At 35.2% G+C, this 17,890-nt stretch overlaps 2 protein-coding genes across 5 annotated transcripts; both read right to left on the minus strand.

Moving 5' to 3' along the window:
• Window positions 1–266: 266 nt before the first annotated feature.
• On the minus strand, window positions 267–8,042 carry LOC107025940 (probable beta-1,3-galactosyltransferase 14). 2 transcript variants are annotated; one of them, XR_001457497.2, is made up of 8 exons: window positions 7,301–8,042; window positions 5,831–5,983; window positions 5,667–5,749; window positions 5,450–5,549; window positions 2,854–2,967; window positions 2,180–2,322; window positions 1,413–1,629; window positions 267–448 (listed from the first exon to the last, which is right to left on the minus strand). XR_001457497.2 is itself a non-coding variant. In XM_015226745.2 (7 exons), the coding sequence occupies exons 1-7, from the start codon at window positions 7,669–7,671 to the stop codon at window positions 1,538–1,540; spliced, it is 1,056 nt and encodes a 351-aa protein (XP_015082231.1). In that variant the 5' UTR covers window positions 7,672–8,042; the 3' UTR covers window positions 1,100–1,537. The 2 variants fall into 2 exon arrangements, 1 of the variants encoding a protein (XP_015082231.1); XM_015226745.2 differs by lacking the exon at window positions 267–448 and having other exon boundaries at window positions 1,100–1,629.
• A 47-nt stretch (window positions 8,043–8,089) lies between these two features.
• On the minus strand, window positions 8,090–16,828 carry LOC107025939 (increased DNA methylation 1). Of its 3 annotated transcripts, XM_015226744.2 has the most exons (10): window positions 16,567–16,828; window positions 13,886–15,472; window positions 12,930–13,708; window positions 11,935–12,055; window positions 11,561–11,643; window positions 10,832–11,073; window positions 10,204–10,290; window positions 9,202–9,301; window positions 8,692–8,893; window positions 8,090–8,593 (listed from the first exon to the last, which is right to left on the minus strand). In XM_015226744.2, exons 2-10 carry the CDS (start codon window positions 15,303–15,305, stop codon window positions 8,211–8,213), a joined length of 3,417 nt encoding a protein of 1,138 aa, XP_015082230.1. In that variant the 5' UTR covers window positions 15,306–15,472; window positions 16,567–16,828; the 3' UTR covers window positions 8,090–8,210. The 3 variants fall into 3 exon arrangements, with proteins under 3 accessions (XP_015082230.1, XP_015082229.1, XP_015082228.1); XM_015226743.2 differs by having other exon boundaries at window positions 12,930–15,469; XM_015226742.2 differs by having other exon boundaries at window positions 12,930–15,472.
• Window positions 16,829–17,890: the final 1,062 nt, after the last annotated feature.

Genomic DNA, 17,890 nt, shown 5'->3' on the forward strand with positions numbered 1-17,890 from the left:
AATGCAAAATTAAAAATGCGTGATTTCATTCAGATTTCTTTCGATGAAAAATTGAGCCTAGTATACAAATAAAAAATTACTCTCATATATTTATTTTTTTATATTCTGAAATTTTTAGTGAAATCTTAATTTCGCCACTAATTATTCCAACCTAATAAATAAAAGTATATATTTTTATATAAACACTAAACTAAATTACTTAATACATATATTTCCTTATTTTATCACTAATTTATAATACAATAATAGTATAATTTATTGCTAATTTTAGAGGAATATTTTGTGAAAGAATTGGCCATGTGAAATTTGACAATTTGGGTAAACCATAAATATGGTGACCATTGTCTCGTGAATATTGACTTAGGATACTCTTTACAATATATAATAAATATAAAGAGGATCTATACACAAGCTGCTCCTTAATATAGTGGGGTCCTCTTTCACCACCCTAAAGAGGAAAAAATATAAATAAATAAAACTAATATATAATTTTCGAAATAACATTTATAATATGATAAAATCATATAACTATATTATAGTTAAGGTAATTTAATGATGTGAAAATATGACTACACTTGAAAAATCTATGACAAATACATAGTATCACGTATATATATTGACTTGATGTAAGTACAGAAAGCACGAAATTGTTTACTAAAATACCATCACGTCAAGTTCTCTTATACGTGAATTTGGACTAGAATAATTTTTCTTCCGACATATCTGAATGGAGACATATGTAAACTTGATGATTTCAACCTTCCATCGTCTTTATAATTAAAGATATTGTATTCACTAGGAGAGTGTACACTACATGGACACTTTGGTTGTATATGTTGTGTATAAGTAGCTATATATGGTATATGTATATAAGGTATACCACTTATATACTGTATACATATTTTGTAAACTAGATAGCATATAGGTTCATATTGTAAGTTTACCCATTCCTTGCAAATGTATAGTAACAACATACCCGATGTAGATGGGTATGCGTAGGATAGAATGTACAGTACAGTAGAAAGGTTGTTTCTGAAAGACCCTTGACTCGAGTATCGTTCCAAATTTATATCTTTTTATGATTCTGGTTTGCTATAGAAACAATCATAAACATAATTTACATATGAATTCTAAAAAAAACTTTGGATTGTTCATAGATGAATATTAGAACTACTATATTTTCCCTCAAACAGCTCTAGGACCTCAAAATTACAACTGTGTAATGTACTCATTGACAGGAGAACTAAGGTAATCTCTTGGCTCCTACAAACTACTCCCATAAATCTCCTACTGTTACAAAAGTCTGATCTCTAAATGCAACAAACAACCGGAAAAAAGCATATTTCTCAACTACTGTTGAACATGGTAACGTACAAAAATGGACGTGAACTAATGTTGCACAGGTAACTTACAAAATGCACGTGACATATAGCGGGGGCAAGTATCCAGCTGCAACGTTGACTGAGCTCATTAACCAAAAGGAATGAATCAATCTGTAAAGAATCTGTCAGCCTACTGTGCTTGATGGCGATGAGTTCTAATCATCCTCATCTGATGGCAGAGTAGGACTCTTTGAGCAGGCATCTTTCGCATGAAGTTCCAACATTTTCTTCTCGGGGTTACATAGCCCTAGAGCATAAGTCAAGAACGGTATCAGCTAGTTGGCAAAAACAAGTACTGCGAGTGAAATAAGCTGGTGTACTGATGAATAAATTGCCTAAATAAAAAGCACCAGTATCAAGTGCAGTTCTTTCAGACAACTGAGATTCACATTTACACAGAGATAAAGAAGTCAAGTGTTGAGACGCTACAAGATGTTAAACCAACTGATTCAATAGCCTTGGAATGGAGTATATAATGAGATTGTGACTAATTATCAATAATATATTTGTAAATAGCATTGTATCCTATGTTGTGTTACTAAAATACTTGTCATTTAAGGAAATGGCCGAAACTAGCAGCTTCAATAGAGAGTGCTGCATATTCAAATTCATGATTTAACATGCCTCACAATGCACAACAAAAGATATTTTTCTCACTTATCTCCATGCGACAAGTTCAAATTCATGATCATTCAATATGCATCAAATAAAAAATCCGCAGGCTATTTGCCTCCGAACAAAATCCCCAAAGGGAACATATGTGAAGCAGTGATTTTCAAAAGAACAAGAGAACAGACCTGAACACTTGGGAATGTCCCACACAGCAATGGATGAAGGGGTACACTCTGATTCACATAAGTGTTGATTATTCTCATGATTAACATTCATCGCAAGCATCCAGGAACCAATAGTAACATCCTCATTGCTAAACATTCGGAAACTGAAAATTCAACAGCAAGGGAGATAACTTATCAGCAATTATGCTTTTGACTGGGAATTAGCAGAGACACAATAAGGGAGATAACTTATCGGCTATTATGCTTTTGACTGGTAATTAGCAGAGACGCAATGTTGAATAAAAATAAAGAAAGAGGTACTGAAAGGCAAAAGCAGTGTGATATGTGTAATTTGTATCCAGCTTATATCAAAGATCTCGTGCTATTAAGAATTTCAATTTGAAGAATTAATTAATGTAACAATTTAAATAACTAAGGCAAATCTTTCAAGATAATAGTGTGATAGATGAATATGCAACACATGTTTTGAAAAAAGCGAAAGTATGACACTAATGAAGTTAGGGTATTTTTTACTTCTTATGTGATGAGAGTAAAAAAAACGTCTGCCCAGATGTAATATACGCAACAGCAGTAAACAGTACCTACAACTACCTTTCTGAAAATAAAAATGCATGGAGTAATATTCTGCACTTCAGCACAGATGAATTACAGAATTTTGTACAAAGCCAACTTGCCTGTTGTTCCTGAGGGCAACCAAACTCATAATAACATCAGCAGAAAGAGCATAAATAGGACCATAAGCATGGAGAAAATACTCCTTCCCGAGCATATATCCAAGTGGTTCATACCTGCATCAGTTTCACCGAGAATATATTAAATTGTTTTTGCCAAAAAAAATGGATGGAAATTTATGGTATAATAAAGAAGGATCTTCACATGATACATTTTCACCTATAGAAAGCATATGAGGGAGTCGAGAAAAGTCCTCTGATGATGTTCAGAATAAAGGATTCATATCAAAGCCTTTTTTTTTTGGGGGGAAAGACAACTGGTAATTTTGTATTCCAAAGCAGGGATTCATATGAATTCTATAAATGCTTATAAAGGATATGTACAATAGAACTATCAGAAGAAAGAAAATAATTGGAGAAGATACAGAGGAATTTCACATAATGTAGGTCTACACCAGATCTGCCTTGAGAGTTGAGATCATACTTGTTTACCATAATTCTGAATGAGCAAATCAATAATATACAAGAGGGAACTACATGGTGTATGTTACTTGCGGATGATATTGTGTCAACTGTAAAAACCAGAAAGGAAGTCACAAAAAACCTGGAATGACTCGAAGGGAGTAAGATTTTAGGGTAAGTAAAAGGTAAGATTAAAAAAATGCTGTTACAAGTTTAGCCCCTGCCAGAAGAATGAATAAAGTGATACTAGACAGGATTATAGTGCTAAATGCAGACAATTCAGGTTTCTCAACTCAGTATGCAGGAGAATGGCGTGACATTAAAGATATTGCAAATAGAACTAAAATGAGAGAGGCCTAAATAGAGGAGTGCTACAGGAAGATTTATGCAAAAGTGAAAGATAAGTATGATTGTGAGACCAACAATACCCATACGGTAGTAAATGTTGAGCCTATAGTAGCAGCATATCTAAATCGAGAGAAGGTCATCTGAGATGGTTTAACCATATCTAACGTTGACATTTACATGCATTTAAATGCTCTACCATATAGGTGCAATACTATAATGATTAAATGTGTTAAAATGGCAAGGTAGACATAAAATCACATAGAGAAAAATGGTCTCATAAAATGAAAAATGGTCTCATAAAATTTACATAGTATTAGTTTCTCAGAGCATATTTTATTTCTCTCTACAGGACCCAAACAAACTTTATATTCTTCATCCCACCATCATCACAGGCTTCAAATCATGTATCAGCAGGCATACATACTGCTAACAATTATTACTTTATCACCCTCCCATCCTCCGCAAACAAAAAAGAAGAATGAATTCATTTGCAAGTCATCTAGTAAATACTGGATCTTCTCACCTTTTCCCCAACAAAATTCATTTACTTGTAGAAAAAAGAGATAGGAGAGAGTTCCTAAAAGTAGAATGGAACTGTAAAAGGCATAAATGAACGTAGGCATTTTGTTAGCTACATTGCCATTGATGCACAATTTGTTTCTGATAAAAATCCAAAACATCCTTTCTCATAGTATAAATATCTGCAGGGAGAATGGACTGGGTTTAAAGGAAGGCTCTTCTCAACAGAGGTGTTAAGTCAAAAGGAAGAGCAGGAGACAGTATTAACATATACACAGAAGACCTGCTGGATTTTGTGCAGCCCACCAAATACTATAGTAAACACTTGCAGTTTTTTACACCTTCAAAATCAAGCTACCATGTCCTTTTGGAGCCTTATATTAGTGTTAGTGCTGTTTAAGGTAAAAATACATCGAAAAGTGCCAAAATCTGCCGAGGCTCTCAGCACAATTAATGCCCGACATTAGTGAAGAAACATGCAGATGAAAAAAGTTCTATATATTTAATGGAAGGGAAAATAACTATAAACTCAAACAATAAGTATATGGGCAAAAGAATTAGAAGAACAACAATTAAGAGAAATATATGAAGTAAATATCATATGAATCAAGGTCAAGAACCATCTTCACATTTCTAATTCAAATGCAAAGATGCATTTTTTCAATTTCTAAAATAGATTTAGCAACTGGTTTTCTTACTAGATTTCTAATTTCCTATTTTTAGTTAGCATCATTCATACTGGTTACTTAGCAATTAATATTACTTCTTTTTTACTAGAAGGTAATTAATAATACACTTTGCTAGCTATGCTTGTTGTTTAGTGCCATCCTTTTCCATATAGAGCCAATGGGTGATGTAATGCTTGGCTTAGCCCTTGAGTGTCTACACTTAAACACATGTAAGTGTGGCGTCCTAAACTTAAACAAGACTGCTAATACTGTGCTTAGTTTATCTTCAACCCCTTCATATATATATTTAGTTCTCTGTTTTTTGGTGCAAGAATTTATTACAATCTTTTAGATTCGCTACCATGGTCTGTTTAAGAGTCAAGTTGCAAAATTAAGTAAAGTGAGTTTGTGTAGCACCTCAGTCAGCCACCAACTACTTACTCGCAAAACATAGTCAACTCCCATCTTATTAGTCCTCCAAAATAATACTGAGGCATTCAACTAGAAATGGAGGGACTAAGTTCCTACATGTATGGAGCAAATAAACTAGATACCAGCATTATATTGGAATATATGGCATGCAGGCAAATTATGAGACTCACCATTTGAGCTTGGGGTCAGTGAAAACTGGACCCTTTTTCATGCATCCAAGGTATGTTTGGGAGTGAGGGCGCTCTTTGGCCAAGAGCAGTGAAAGGCGGTCTGTAATGGAAAATTAAAGCAACTCAAGTACATCAAAATTCTAGGACATGGTAAATGCATAACAAGAACGACAAGTAAAGAACAGTAAGAATAGAAAAGCTTCAAAATTCTTGTTACCTGGCCTCAAATATATGTCGTCATCAGCTTTAACATAAAATTCAGAGTCATAAAGCGAATAGGCAGCTTTAAAAAAAGCTATGCTGCAAAAACAACTCGAGTAAGTATAGGAAACCAAAAAAGGAAAAATGATGAATTACTACATGAGAGCAGCCAGAACTAACGTTTTGTATGGCAGCTTACTGTACTTTTCTTCAATGTCTAATAGTAAAAAATCATCATATTGTGCTACCTCTTTTTTAAGCTCTGCCATTTTGTATTGATCACTTGTTCTACCAATTACAAATTTAAAAGCCAAGCCAGTAGCTTCTTCTAACCTGCAATTTTCTTTACGTCAGTTTAGCAAAGTATAGATTCAAGAAACGCATAGAGACAGAGAAACACAACTACATATAAACATAACAAATAAATGAATAACATTGAGTTCATTTGTGAAATATCTGGTTCTAAGTGCTTAGCGAAAAAGGAAATTCTTTTTTCCCTTTTTTTTCCGCAAAAGGAGACAAAAGGGTATCATCGCCTTTTGGATATATATGGCAGGAACTTCCAGTTCAATTCAACAAGAGCATGATAAAATTGTTCTATGAATAACTCAATTTCCACATAATTAAGAAAATGTCTTTTAACCACAAGTCATACACAACAATTTATTCCCTATGACACACAAGCATATAAAACTACAAGAGCAAGCTACCAGTAAAAACAAAAAAATGATACAACGTTTATAAAATCGACTAAACTAAACTAGATTTTTAATCTGATGACTATAAGAAAGACTACATAGTAAATACTCAAACACCTCACGTCGAGTTTCATTAAAATGCATATCTATTAGATAATGTGAATTTCCAAATGAAGGTAAATCTCATACCTATCCCTTGCATTGCATCTTTCATAAAACCATGTGTAATCAATACAAACTTTTTTTTTTCTGTATCAAAAAAGTTTGTATTAATTACGCATGGTTTTATGAAATCTCACAACCATCCCTTCCATTGTATCATTTACTTAACTAAGTTTGTATTATTTATGCATGGCTTTATGAATCTCAAGCTATCCCTTCCATGTCTTTCTCTTAGCTACATTTGTATCAATTACACATGGTTTTATGAAATCTCAGAGCTATCCCTTCCATTGCATCTTTCTCTTAGTTACGTTTGTATTAATTACGCATGGTTTTATGAAATCTCAGAGCTATCCCTTCCATTGCATCTTTTTCTTAACTAAGTTTGTATTAAATTAAACATGGTTTAATGAAACCTCACAGCTATCCCTTCCATTGTGTCTTTCTCTTGACTAAGTTTGTATTAATTATGCATGGTTTTATGAAATCTCACAGCAGATCAATAAACTACTAAAAAACAATAACAACAACATAGCTAGTGTAAGAGTCTGGGGAGGCTACGGTGTATGCAAACCTTAATTCTACAACATGGAGGTAACTCACATCAATTAACTACAACAAGAACAACAAAATAGCCAGTGTAATCTCACTAGGTGAAATCTGAGGAGGGTAGCGTGTATCCAAACTTTACTTCCACCTCGTGGAGGTAGAGGCACAACAATAAACTAAAGATTACTTTTTTCTTTAATTCCACATTCATAAAAAATCATAGAGAGAGTGATAGTAATACTTTTGAAGGCCTTCATGATCAGAAGGAAACCAAGTTTGCCTCAACGACCGGCGACGACCAGTGGAAGCAAACCCAGTTTGGATCCCAACAAATCCCATAACTTTATGCCTCTTTTGCCCTTCATCTGAAACTCCATCAGTATCTTCACTTGCCTTACTACCAGTTCTATCCCAAACAACAGAAACAGATCGAGGTTCAGCATATTTACAATTTGACCCTAAACCCTGCTTCGAAATTGCAATAAAACCGAACATAAACCCAGCTACACCGATGAGAGAACAGAAGATCAGGACCGTCGATCTGCGGGAGTAGATAGTTGAGGATGAAGAAGAAGATGGCCAAGCATTGAAAGATTTAGGAGATGAAGGCATTTCAAATTATGAGTAAAATTAGCAGAGGATCAAAATTGGTGTTGGGAGTTGAGATTTTAGCTCTGTTATGGAAGTTTACACTTTCTTGTTTGATGAATTCTTGCAGGTTTCCTCCATCTTTGTCCTCTTCCTGAAATTATTATATTTAGCAAGTGTTTGATTCTAGATTTTAAATGTCTTTTAAAATCTGTGAAGAACAAATGCAACACTGATCAATAAAACGTGAAGATATAGCCACCAAAAGGAATCAGGTAGCTACTCTTAGACGTATTGAGAAATGGTTTAACTTGTAAATTAACTCCATTAATCTTTTGACCACTTGTAAAATGGATAGTTTTTTTCAAATATTTTAGGTGTAAAAATGAACAAACTTTTGAAAAAAAGAAGAAGATTGTAAATGGCTTGAAAAAGCAATTCGCCCAAAATTTTCATTTTCCGCATCGTTTTGCTTATTTTTTTTATCCTGCTTGACAAAGTCACTGGTGTATAGCTACGAAATTATAAATTATCAACGTCATTACACATTCCCCTACAACACATTAATTCACTTCATCTAAACAAAAATGACTATCCACATTCATCTGCAAATTATCTACTCTACAACCTGCTTCCCCATGGCTGATATACGTCAGAACCGGTTCCTCGGAGAGTTTTGAGCACTTGCTAGGCAGAGCATCAACAACACACAGCACTTCCACTGGTTGCAAATCATTTGACTCCGGCAGCCTGGTTTCGGTTTGATGCTCTGGATTAATGGTGTTTCCTTCATAGCCTTGCCCAAGCTCCTGATTACTACCACCTTCATCTTCACAGAATTGCAAACTCTCAGACTGAGGTGGGTCTCTGACATCAGCTCCATCTTGAGATGGCACGCAATGTTGCATGGGCTCGATAATGGTGAGGCCATTTTCACCCGGACAAACTGATTTCAAGTATGAAACAGATCAGTTCCAGTTTGTAGTGTTTAAGAAAGAGAATTATACCTTTAAACTTGAAGAACATCAAACACTAAATACTCACCACTCGGTTGATCTGCATCAGCAGCTTGAAACAAAGACTTCTTCAACCATACAGTTCCAGGGAACACCATGAGGTTGATATGACTTAGACTTCGTTTCTCGTGATCTTCCAAGGGTTCAAAGCCAAAGCCACAAGTCCATGTTTCCACTAAACCTGGAATAGCTGATATGACAAGTTTCTCAACCTTGAACGACTTTAGCATCTGGAAGTCATCACAAGGGAAACAAGTAAGCATACATGGCAAAACCTTGCTTCACCGTAAAATAAAAGATAATGTGCATCACAAGCCCCAGAGTCCAGGAAAAGACTGGAACAAGCAAGGGGTTCATAAGTATAGCATGTTAAACATTTATTTAAAATAATTCAACACTTGATATAACTTTTTATCATATCAAATTAAAATTCCACAGGATGAACACCCATTTTTGGGGCTTATGTCCCACCCTGTACTACGTGGAACATCTGAGTGGGACACCCGGCAATTATAACACTGTTTTCCTGTCAGATTACCTCCAGTATAGAATTTAGTAGGCGCCTGCACATTCCCTGGCGGCGGTATTTACTGCATGTTGCAATTAGAGGCATCTCAGCAACTGTTACCCCATGGATCCTGCAAAAGAACCAAATTCTGATTCAGAGAAAGATCGTCGCCCCAGAAAAAGTCCTGATTTTAGTGAGATGGTTTCATCAAACAGACAGCAAGGAGGCCACAGCTTGCTAGTCACAGTCTCGTAATTAATGATCGAGGTTATGGGAAAAAGGTCTCAGGTAAACTATAACTCCTTTTGGCATTCCCATATAGTAAACGTAGGGATTGAATAGTGATAGTTAAGAAATTTCTATATAATCTTTTTCTTTTTTTTTGGTCAGAGAAATTTATATACTAGTCAACAATACTTGAAGTATCTTTCTTCCAAGCACCTTCTGTAACAGACATGAATGCACCAGTTATCCAGAAACCTCCAGATGAAAAAAATTTCTATAAAATTCCAAAAACACCTAATAGTCCATCAAGCATAAATAACAGAAACAACCTGCAATGCACATGCAATATGAGCAAAGGCCATCTCTTACTAAATCACAGTCTAGCCTTTCAATTTTAAGCAGCCGATAGGAGAAAATACTTCTAATACTCGCAAGAACAAAAAATACTTGATGTAATTGAAAGGCGTACAGTAAGAAACACAAACATAGCATAAAAACCAAAAGATCAGGTCAAGATGGAACCATGAAATTGAAATTGCAAACTTAAGATGTCATATTAAAGAACTTAAAGGAAGCTTCAACTCCAAATGTTTCGGTTTTCCTTCTAAAGTTCCAACTCCAATAACACTGACATTTTTTCTTTAAAATAAACAAAAGAAAACAGGCCACAAATAAAAGGTAAAGGAGCACAAAGCAAATCAGAAAAGATGCATATGCTCCAAGAATATCAGCATTGCAATAGAGGTGTCGAGTTTATAGAACAAGCAATAACAATGGACAATTGCATTCAAGATTGTAAAGAATTACCTTACTGATGCTACAGCTACTGATATGTCATCTTTCTCCAGGATCATCGTGTAGAATCCAAGATAATTTAACCGAGAAAATTGTGATCTGTAAATATTTTAAAGATAAGTCTTTCAGCACCACTTAAGTGTCATTGTATTTTGTAACGTTGATATGAACATAGTCAAATGACACCATGGATGCAAGACCCAAAAGACACCTTTTGATTTGGCGCATTGAATAGATGAAACTTATTCATAGTTACCAATTTCAAAAAAAAAATGACACTTATTCAATTTTTTGCATATTGTCATTATATGCCTTACAACATAATGCTTCAGATAAAATTGCTCTTATAAAGTTCCTCTGTCATTTCAACATAAAATATATTATTCTTAAATTTATAGTTCAACCTTCCATTCAATTAGTTTGAATAATTGAATGAGAACAGAATGAACAAGACATGCTAGGAATAATGCCTTATCTATCAAGTGCAGGAATTTTGGCAAAACATGTAGGCTGTTGCTAATTTCACAACCGCTTTAGAAGAATGTGGAAGAATAAGCATTAAGTGATATACCCAACCACACAGGTAAGCACAGCAGTATGCCAAGATAAAAAAGAGTTTATGGGAAGCAGAAGTACTCACCCCCAGCTGTATATCACATGGGGTATCATATCTATGCCAGTTCTTGGATCCACCATGGGAAGAAAGCACTCCTCCATAATCGTAAGGGCAACTGCTAACTTTGAGTTGCATTCTGCCTTCAAAGCAATGAACCGCTGAGAATGAACTTTGTGGTCACCGAGAATGCACCTCAGAATTGTCCATGAAAAGCCATCAGCCAGATGATTAACGAACCCAATGCGAGAGTGAAGACCTTCATAAACCTGCAAAAGAGTATCGCTTAAGTTTTTCTGAAAGACAACCAAAATAATTCATAGTCAACCTTGCAATGAAGTTGATATTCTCTCATGCCAAAATCTTTCACTTATCAAGGAAATCAAGCAGGTGAACTTAATCCAAGGCCACAGAACAGTACTTTGCAGTGAAAAACAGATATTTTTTACTATTACTATAGATGGTGCAAAAATTTCTGCTTTTAGTTTAGCTGTTACTTTTAGATAGACCTACTCATGATACATTGACGATATAACAATCATATTTCATATCACATTCTCCTGCCATGACATATCACATTCAAAAGGAACTAGTAGCCACCGATAGAACTTCACACTCCACACTAAAACCTTAGAAGAGAGAGAAATATGAAAGTTGATTTGTTTTATGTTACACTGAACTGCATCAGGGATTTACATCATTGAACAAGCTTGTTTTATAGTAATGAAAAAGGTAAAGCTGAGATGACTAGCTCACCTCTTGACAGCTTTCGCTGCAGAACCATGTATCAGAGGCCAGACCAGTTTTTGTAATCCTTAAATCACTGCATGCTTCATGATCTGTTCAAAAGTCATCAAAACCACTGAGGAATTTAGTAACAGAAAACCAAGACTTTTGGGAAGGAATATATATTTTCCGCCCCCCATAACTGAACAAATGTGAAAGAAGATGATAATTCTCTGATCGAGGCTTGTGAAGTTTGCCAAATGCAAAATCTTTAGTATTATTTGAGACCATGCATTCTGGTAAGAAGTGAATACAGAGCTCCAATACCAATATTTGGACATTTTCAGGCCTGCAATGGGAAAATAATAGAAACCAAACAAGTCAAAGTTCATGGGAAAACTCACATTTATGTTCACATTGTGAACATTTATATCCACCAGGAGAACTTGATTCACTACATCTAACCACGTCCCCACATTTCTGGCACGTGCATTGTGAACAGTACCAACTCCCTTCAGGAAGCTCCTGAAACAAGAAATAATAAGTTAATCTACTAGAATTTATATCTCTTGTCCAGTGTCATTAAACAAAATTCAGTACTCAACTTCATATGATACGCAACAAAATCAAAGGGAAACCAAGACATATGAGCAGATGTGTTATTTTAGAATAATCATACATTCATGCCTAGTGCAGAGACAAAACCAAAACAATATTGGTAAATAATTTATTTTTTTGAGAATGAACAATATTGGCAAACAAATAGAGTACAGGTTTGTAGAGAAACCATGGTACGACTTGCGAAAATGGTAAAAAGGCAATAAAAACAAAGTAAAACAAGTGATTACGAAGAAAATGAGGGTAATATAGTCCATTTAAGTGAAGACAAGGACATATGTGACCCCAACTAAGTAGAGTGCAAATATGTTCCATTTCACATAATGTTATGCAGCATTTGGTTAGCGATATTAGACAAATACCCGCATTTAATTATGTGAAACCTTTCTATTATTTTATGGGGAATAGAATAGAAATAAGAATTCATGTCAAGTAATATGCAGATTAAAGTACTAAGACAAAAATGTCATTTAAGCAAGAAATCCATGCACAGCAATCCCTTGGACTGTTTTGGTGGAAAGACGAGTCCTGAAAGGGAAATAATTGAGAGTAAGGACTGAACAAGACATGCAACTTCTTTGGTGTTCTGTTCATATAACGTCATATATAAAATCATATAAGAACCCATGCATAAAGCGCTAGGACGGATCTTTTGACATCTTACAATTTACAAGTGGATTAAACATAAATGTTGAGCAAGAAAATTATTTATTCAAGGCAAGATAAAGGCATCAAACTGACTCGAACAAGTAAACTAAGTGAAAAGAGTCAAAAGACGAACCTGTGTGAACAAACAAGCTAGATGAAATGTAGCTGGACAATTGTCACAGCAAATCAGTTCGCCTCCATCACCACATCGCCCACAACTGTCATCATTTTGGTCCCTTTCCTCAGCTTGGGAAGTTTGAGAAACTGCCCTCCGTGCCTTGTATTCATCTGACCAAGCCTCGAGCTGACATAAGGTGAATGGCTTACCATTCTCCATGAAAAGATTCAAACAGGGGCGATTGTGCTTAAAACCGGCATGCTTTTTGAAGCTAGAGATGGATAGGACCTCGTCACAGCAATTACATGATATTCCATCAGCGGTAATATAGCCGGTTTTTACCACAGAATCATCCTTCAAGTTCTGGTACTGGATCATTTCATTTAGGGAGACAACCCCAGAATGAATTAACCAGGATAACACAGTCCTTGAGGCAAAGGTAGGCCATTTTTCTTCGGGGAAGTGTTTTCCACCCTTAATAAGACTACGTAAAAGCAACTTACCACCACTTTTCTGGTTCTTCCTTTTCCTTAGAGGTTTGATTTTACCAGAGGACCTTTTGTTGCCAGATTTGCATGTCGTGTTTCTAAATACGGCTGAAATTAAGAGATCATCGTCACTAAGACGGCATTTCTTACGTTTCTTTGGCCCAGATTTTTGTTTGCTTGTAATTACTTCATGAACTCCACTCTTCCTACCAGATGGATCACACTGGTCATCTTGGCCATTAGCGGATTCCATTTCTGATAACTTCTTTGATTTCTTCAGGACCTTCCTTTTCAAGACTGAACTTTCTGCATGAGGTATACCATCGGAAATTATTGTCAGAGATTTGGTCATATTATCAGATCCTCCAATCGAGGTTAGTGCATTTTCTGAACAAATGGGAACTTCGAACAAACAATATTCTTGTTCACCATTTGTTTCAGGTCCACAAGATGGTAAAGGAGCTAATTCAGGTAGATCATTACCATTTTTTAAGAGTTTTCTGTATTTATTAGCACCCTCACTGACAGTATCTCTTAAGCACATGGATCTTTCATTAGGATAATCACAAGATACACCATTCATACATTTGCCTTCACCCATCTGGGGCTCTGTTAAGTTGAGTGAACTTTCATCACCATAGTCCTCGTGGATCCATTTATCTGTCTCATTCAATGCACTATCTGAGACAAAAGATGAGCTGCAAGGCTGATTCTGCAAAGTCCTCTCATCAGCAAACAGATTTCCTGTGTCGTCTACATTCTTTATGTTATTTTTAACAGGAGCAGTGGCCAAAGTCATTTTGGCTTTAATTGTTTTTCCTTCTTTGAGAGAGCGCAATGCCTTGTCAATGAACACCACAGTTACAAAAGGATCGAGAAGACTCCAAAGCCGAGCCAATGCAGAAGCTGTTTCCAAGGTAGCCAGTTCTTTATCAATCTCCTTCACTGAAACTGAGAGGTCACTCAAAAATTGTGTCATATCAGACCACAAAGTACAATCCTTTTCTGGAAAAATACCATCTGCATAAGTAAGCAAACTCTGTCCACACAAGGTCCAGGCTCTCCAGAATTCACGAATTGGTCTTCCTTCAGGTGACTTGTAAACATACTCACCAATTCCATGAAATTTATTATTGCGTTTACGCCTCCCGATTACCCACCCTGCTGCTCTGAGCAAACGATGGATGTGGTGCCGTAGAAGAGGGCGAGGGTCATTTGGAGAATCCTTAATCGTTAGCAATTCAGATTCATCCAGTTCTACAAAGCAATGGTCCCTCCATTTAGGCTTGCTAGGTCTAAGAATTCCTGATGACTTCGCAGCACTGCCAATTGCATAGCTCTCCTGAGAAGGAGGTGATGCAATTCCTTTACCAACAACATCCTTCCATCCATTTCCTTCAATTTTAGATGATCTTAATACTGATGACTCCATTTCACCAAGCACATGACTTTTGTCCAGCACATTGTGCCGCTTCTGCAAATAAGAACTTGATTTAACACCTTGGTTTGAAGATTCAACTACGTGACAAATTACATTCAAAGAAGGGCAGGAAGAAGGTTGCGGAGTTATATCTGCAGGTACTATGTCCAAGGCAGGTAATGGTTCCGATTCCTTTTCCACATGATTATTGGTTAGCTCTCGTTCACAAGGGTCTTCTCCAGAATCTTCCTTAATGTCATGAGAATCATGATGTACTGTCAAAACAAAATTTTCACCACACAAATGTCCAGGTTCATCTGTCTGGCTAGTAAGGTCGCCCTCAAAGTCGATCATTCCGGTCACAAGACACTTTTTAGTATCACCCTCATTTCCAAAGTGCACATTTGCAAACATCTGTGTCTCATTCCCTGACCCATCAAAGCCATCATCACGCAGACCTTCAATGTCTTTGTTGAACAGCATCTTTGCTGACTTATTACTTCTCCACAATCCTAAAGTACTTCTTGTATCCTTGGTCAAATGCTAACCATCAAAAAGGAATGAAAGACCAGCATCAAGCCTCACTACAGAATAAATCTCATCGTCGGAATGATCTGTAGTCTGGACTTATAATATCCACTTGTATGCTTCTACACAGAAATAGAAACACAAAATTATAAGAAATTCACAGCAGTGCAATAATTCATATCCATGACAAATGAGTCAACAATCAGATCTCTTTCCGCGCTAAATTAATGCAATTCTGAAAAATCAAATGCCGGTTGCTTTTACAAAACAAAGCCCAGAAAGTTATTTAGCCACAAGGCCTACTGGCCTGTTGCCTCCAATATCAAGGTTAAATTATCATTTCTTTCAATCCCCTAGTCATAAGCATGATACAAAAGATTCCAGATGAAGGGGGAGAGGGTTGGAGTAATCAGTATGGAGCAAATAGTATTTCATGGAACAAGGAATATGATGTTCCTGTCTAATTCTTCAGAATTATATATAAGGCTTGATCATTATCAAGGAAATGATGTCATCTAAGACATGTTCGGTTTAATTCTATAAGAGGTGGCTGTTGTAACAAGTAGAGAAAACATTGCAGGAGCAGGAAGCATCTGAAACTAAATGAGGCAGCATCAAGGGTTTAACGAAACGACAAACTGCCAAATTAAGGAAAACTAATTATCCCTAATCAGGGCACGGAACCAGTACATCAAAATCAAGTCTTTCTTTGTTTATGCAATGTCTTTGAAGTTCAAAGTAGACAACGATTACAATTAAATTCAAGAAGACTCATAAACTCATAAAACCATATACTATAGACCTTTTGCTCTTCAAGTCTTAGGCCATACAGCATTAGAATAATCAAAAATTCCAGATACTCAATTACAAACTTTCCTAATTTGATACATTTGTATAACACAAATTTAATTTAAAACAAAAGCCACATTAGCAAAAACACATACAGAAAGAGTGTCTGCTGTTCAATTGTTCAGCAAAATGACGGAAAAAGGGAGAAAACCGTTCCAAGAAAGTTAACATAACCGGAAATGACCGAATAGGAAAACATATAAAAGTAACAATTCATCGAAATTCAATTAAAAACGCACAAAATTCAGTGATTTTACGGATCCATAAAGCCGAATCTATATAGATAGATATCAAGTATATTCAATTAAAACAAAAAAACAAACAAATCCGCCGCAGCGCTGCTTGCACCGCTTCACCAGAAACATACCTGAATTTAGAAATGCATTTCTCCGATGATTGTTAGGGTTTGGGAAACTCCGGTGCTGTTAACGACGAAAAGGATCTGATGATAAGGTCATTCATCGGTAAAACTTCACCATTCTATCGCCGGAAAACTCAGAAATGGCTTAGTAATGAACGAATCGCTCACTAAAAAGTACAAAAAGATAAACACCATTAACAACTGAATACACTTTCTTCTTTCTCTCTCTATATATACTTCGTCCGCCATGTGCGTGAGTGACCTTATATACTGTTAACCCACTTAGCACTTGCTTGTCTGTTTGTTAAATTTTCTACTTCAGCATTTATTAATTATTTCCATTTTATAAAAAGGAAAATAATATTTTACCGCTTTGTTTAATTGTTTTTGCCATTTGAATTTTAATGGTTTTATTAGTGGGATTGTTTTATTAAATTTTTTCGACGCGTGTTCGTTGTATGAGTTGGATTGCTTTTTTTAAGTGGAATTGTTGTATTAAACGTTACTGTGGGCTTGTTTTTCTTTTCTGTGCAGGAGTGTGAACAAAACGCATGTTGTTATGTGAACGCAAATCGAGATACATCAAACTGACTTCATGTTATTATTAGTAATTCGTGGCCAAATTCATGTGATGCTATATTTTTTGTTTTTTTTTGGTTATCTAGAATATGTAGAAATGAAAATTTAAAATTAATTATATGAAAGTCAATTGTTTGAAATTAATGATTTTATTTTTAAACAAATTAAACGAATAGTTATGGTGTAAGAAAGAAAAAACTTAATAATGTTGATAGTGAGAAGATTCAAACTTTGAGATGTTGCTTATGGATGGAATTACAAGGATAACCAAGGAAAATAGAGAATTTAAAATGTCGATTAAATTATATATTATCAAGCAAAATAATGATTTTATTTTTAAATAAATTAAATTAATATTGTGAGACGATAATAAACTTAACAATGTCGATACTAAAAAAATTCAAACTTTGAGATGTTGCTCATGGATGGAACTACTTAAAAGGATAACAAAGCAAAATGGTGATTGGATATTCTCATAACTCACTAAAAGATGATTGAAGTATTAAATAAAGTCTCAAAATAGAAAAATAAAGGGGCTATCAAAAATTAGAACGAAAAACATACGTTTATTTATTATTAATTAATTAAAGAGAAAGGTACATAATGTCACTTAGATTCTATATTAAAGATTGTTTATATTTGTTAAAAGTAAATAATATCACTATCATTTGCATTTGAAGAAGATAAATAAATATCAATATCTTCAGATGAACGATGATCATAAATATATATTAGATTTTTATTGATAAGA

The sequence above is a fragment of the Solanum pennellii genome, chromosome 7 (genome assembly GCF_001406875.1).
Source record: "Solanum pennellii chromosome 7, SPENNV200".
Taxonomy (NCBI): Eukaryota; Viridiplantae; Streptophyta; class Magnoliopsida; order Solanales; family Solanaceae; genus Solanum; species Solanum pennellii.

Excerpts from the sequence above, each read along its gene's own strand:
- LOC107025940 (XM_015226745.2), bottom strand. The coding sequence starts at position 7,671 with ATGCCTTCATCTCCTAAATCTTTCAATGCTTGGCCATCTTCTTCTTCA. Across the intron at positions 5,984-7,300 it reads GATCATGAAGGCCTTCAAAA|GTTAGAAGAAGCTACTGGCT; the intron begins GTATTACTATCA and ends AGAAAATTGCAG. Across the intron at positions 1,630-2,179 it reads GGACATTCCCAAGTGTTCAG|GGCTATGTAACCCCGAGAAG; the intron begins GTCTGTTCTCTT and ends CTTATGCTCTAG.
- LOC107025939 (XM_015226743.2), bottom strand. The coding sequence starts at position 15,305 with ATGCTGTTCAACAAAGACATTGAAGGTCTGCGTGATGATGGCTTTGAT. Across the intron at positions 11,074-11,560 it reads GCAGCGAAAGCTGTCAAGAG|GTTTATGAAGGTCTTCACTC; the intron begins GTGAGCTAGTCA and ends ACTCTTTTGCAG. Across the intron at positions 10,291-10,831 it reads CATGTGATATACAGCTGGGG|ATCACAATTTTCTCGGTTAA; the intron begins GTGAGTACTTCT and ends AAATATTTACAG.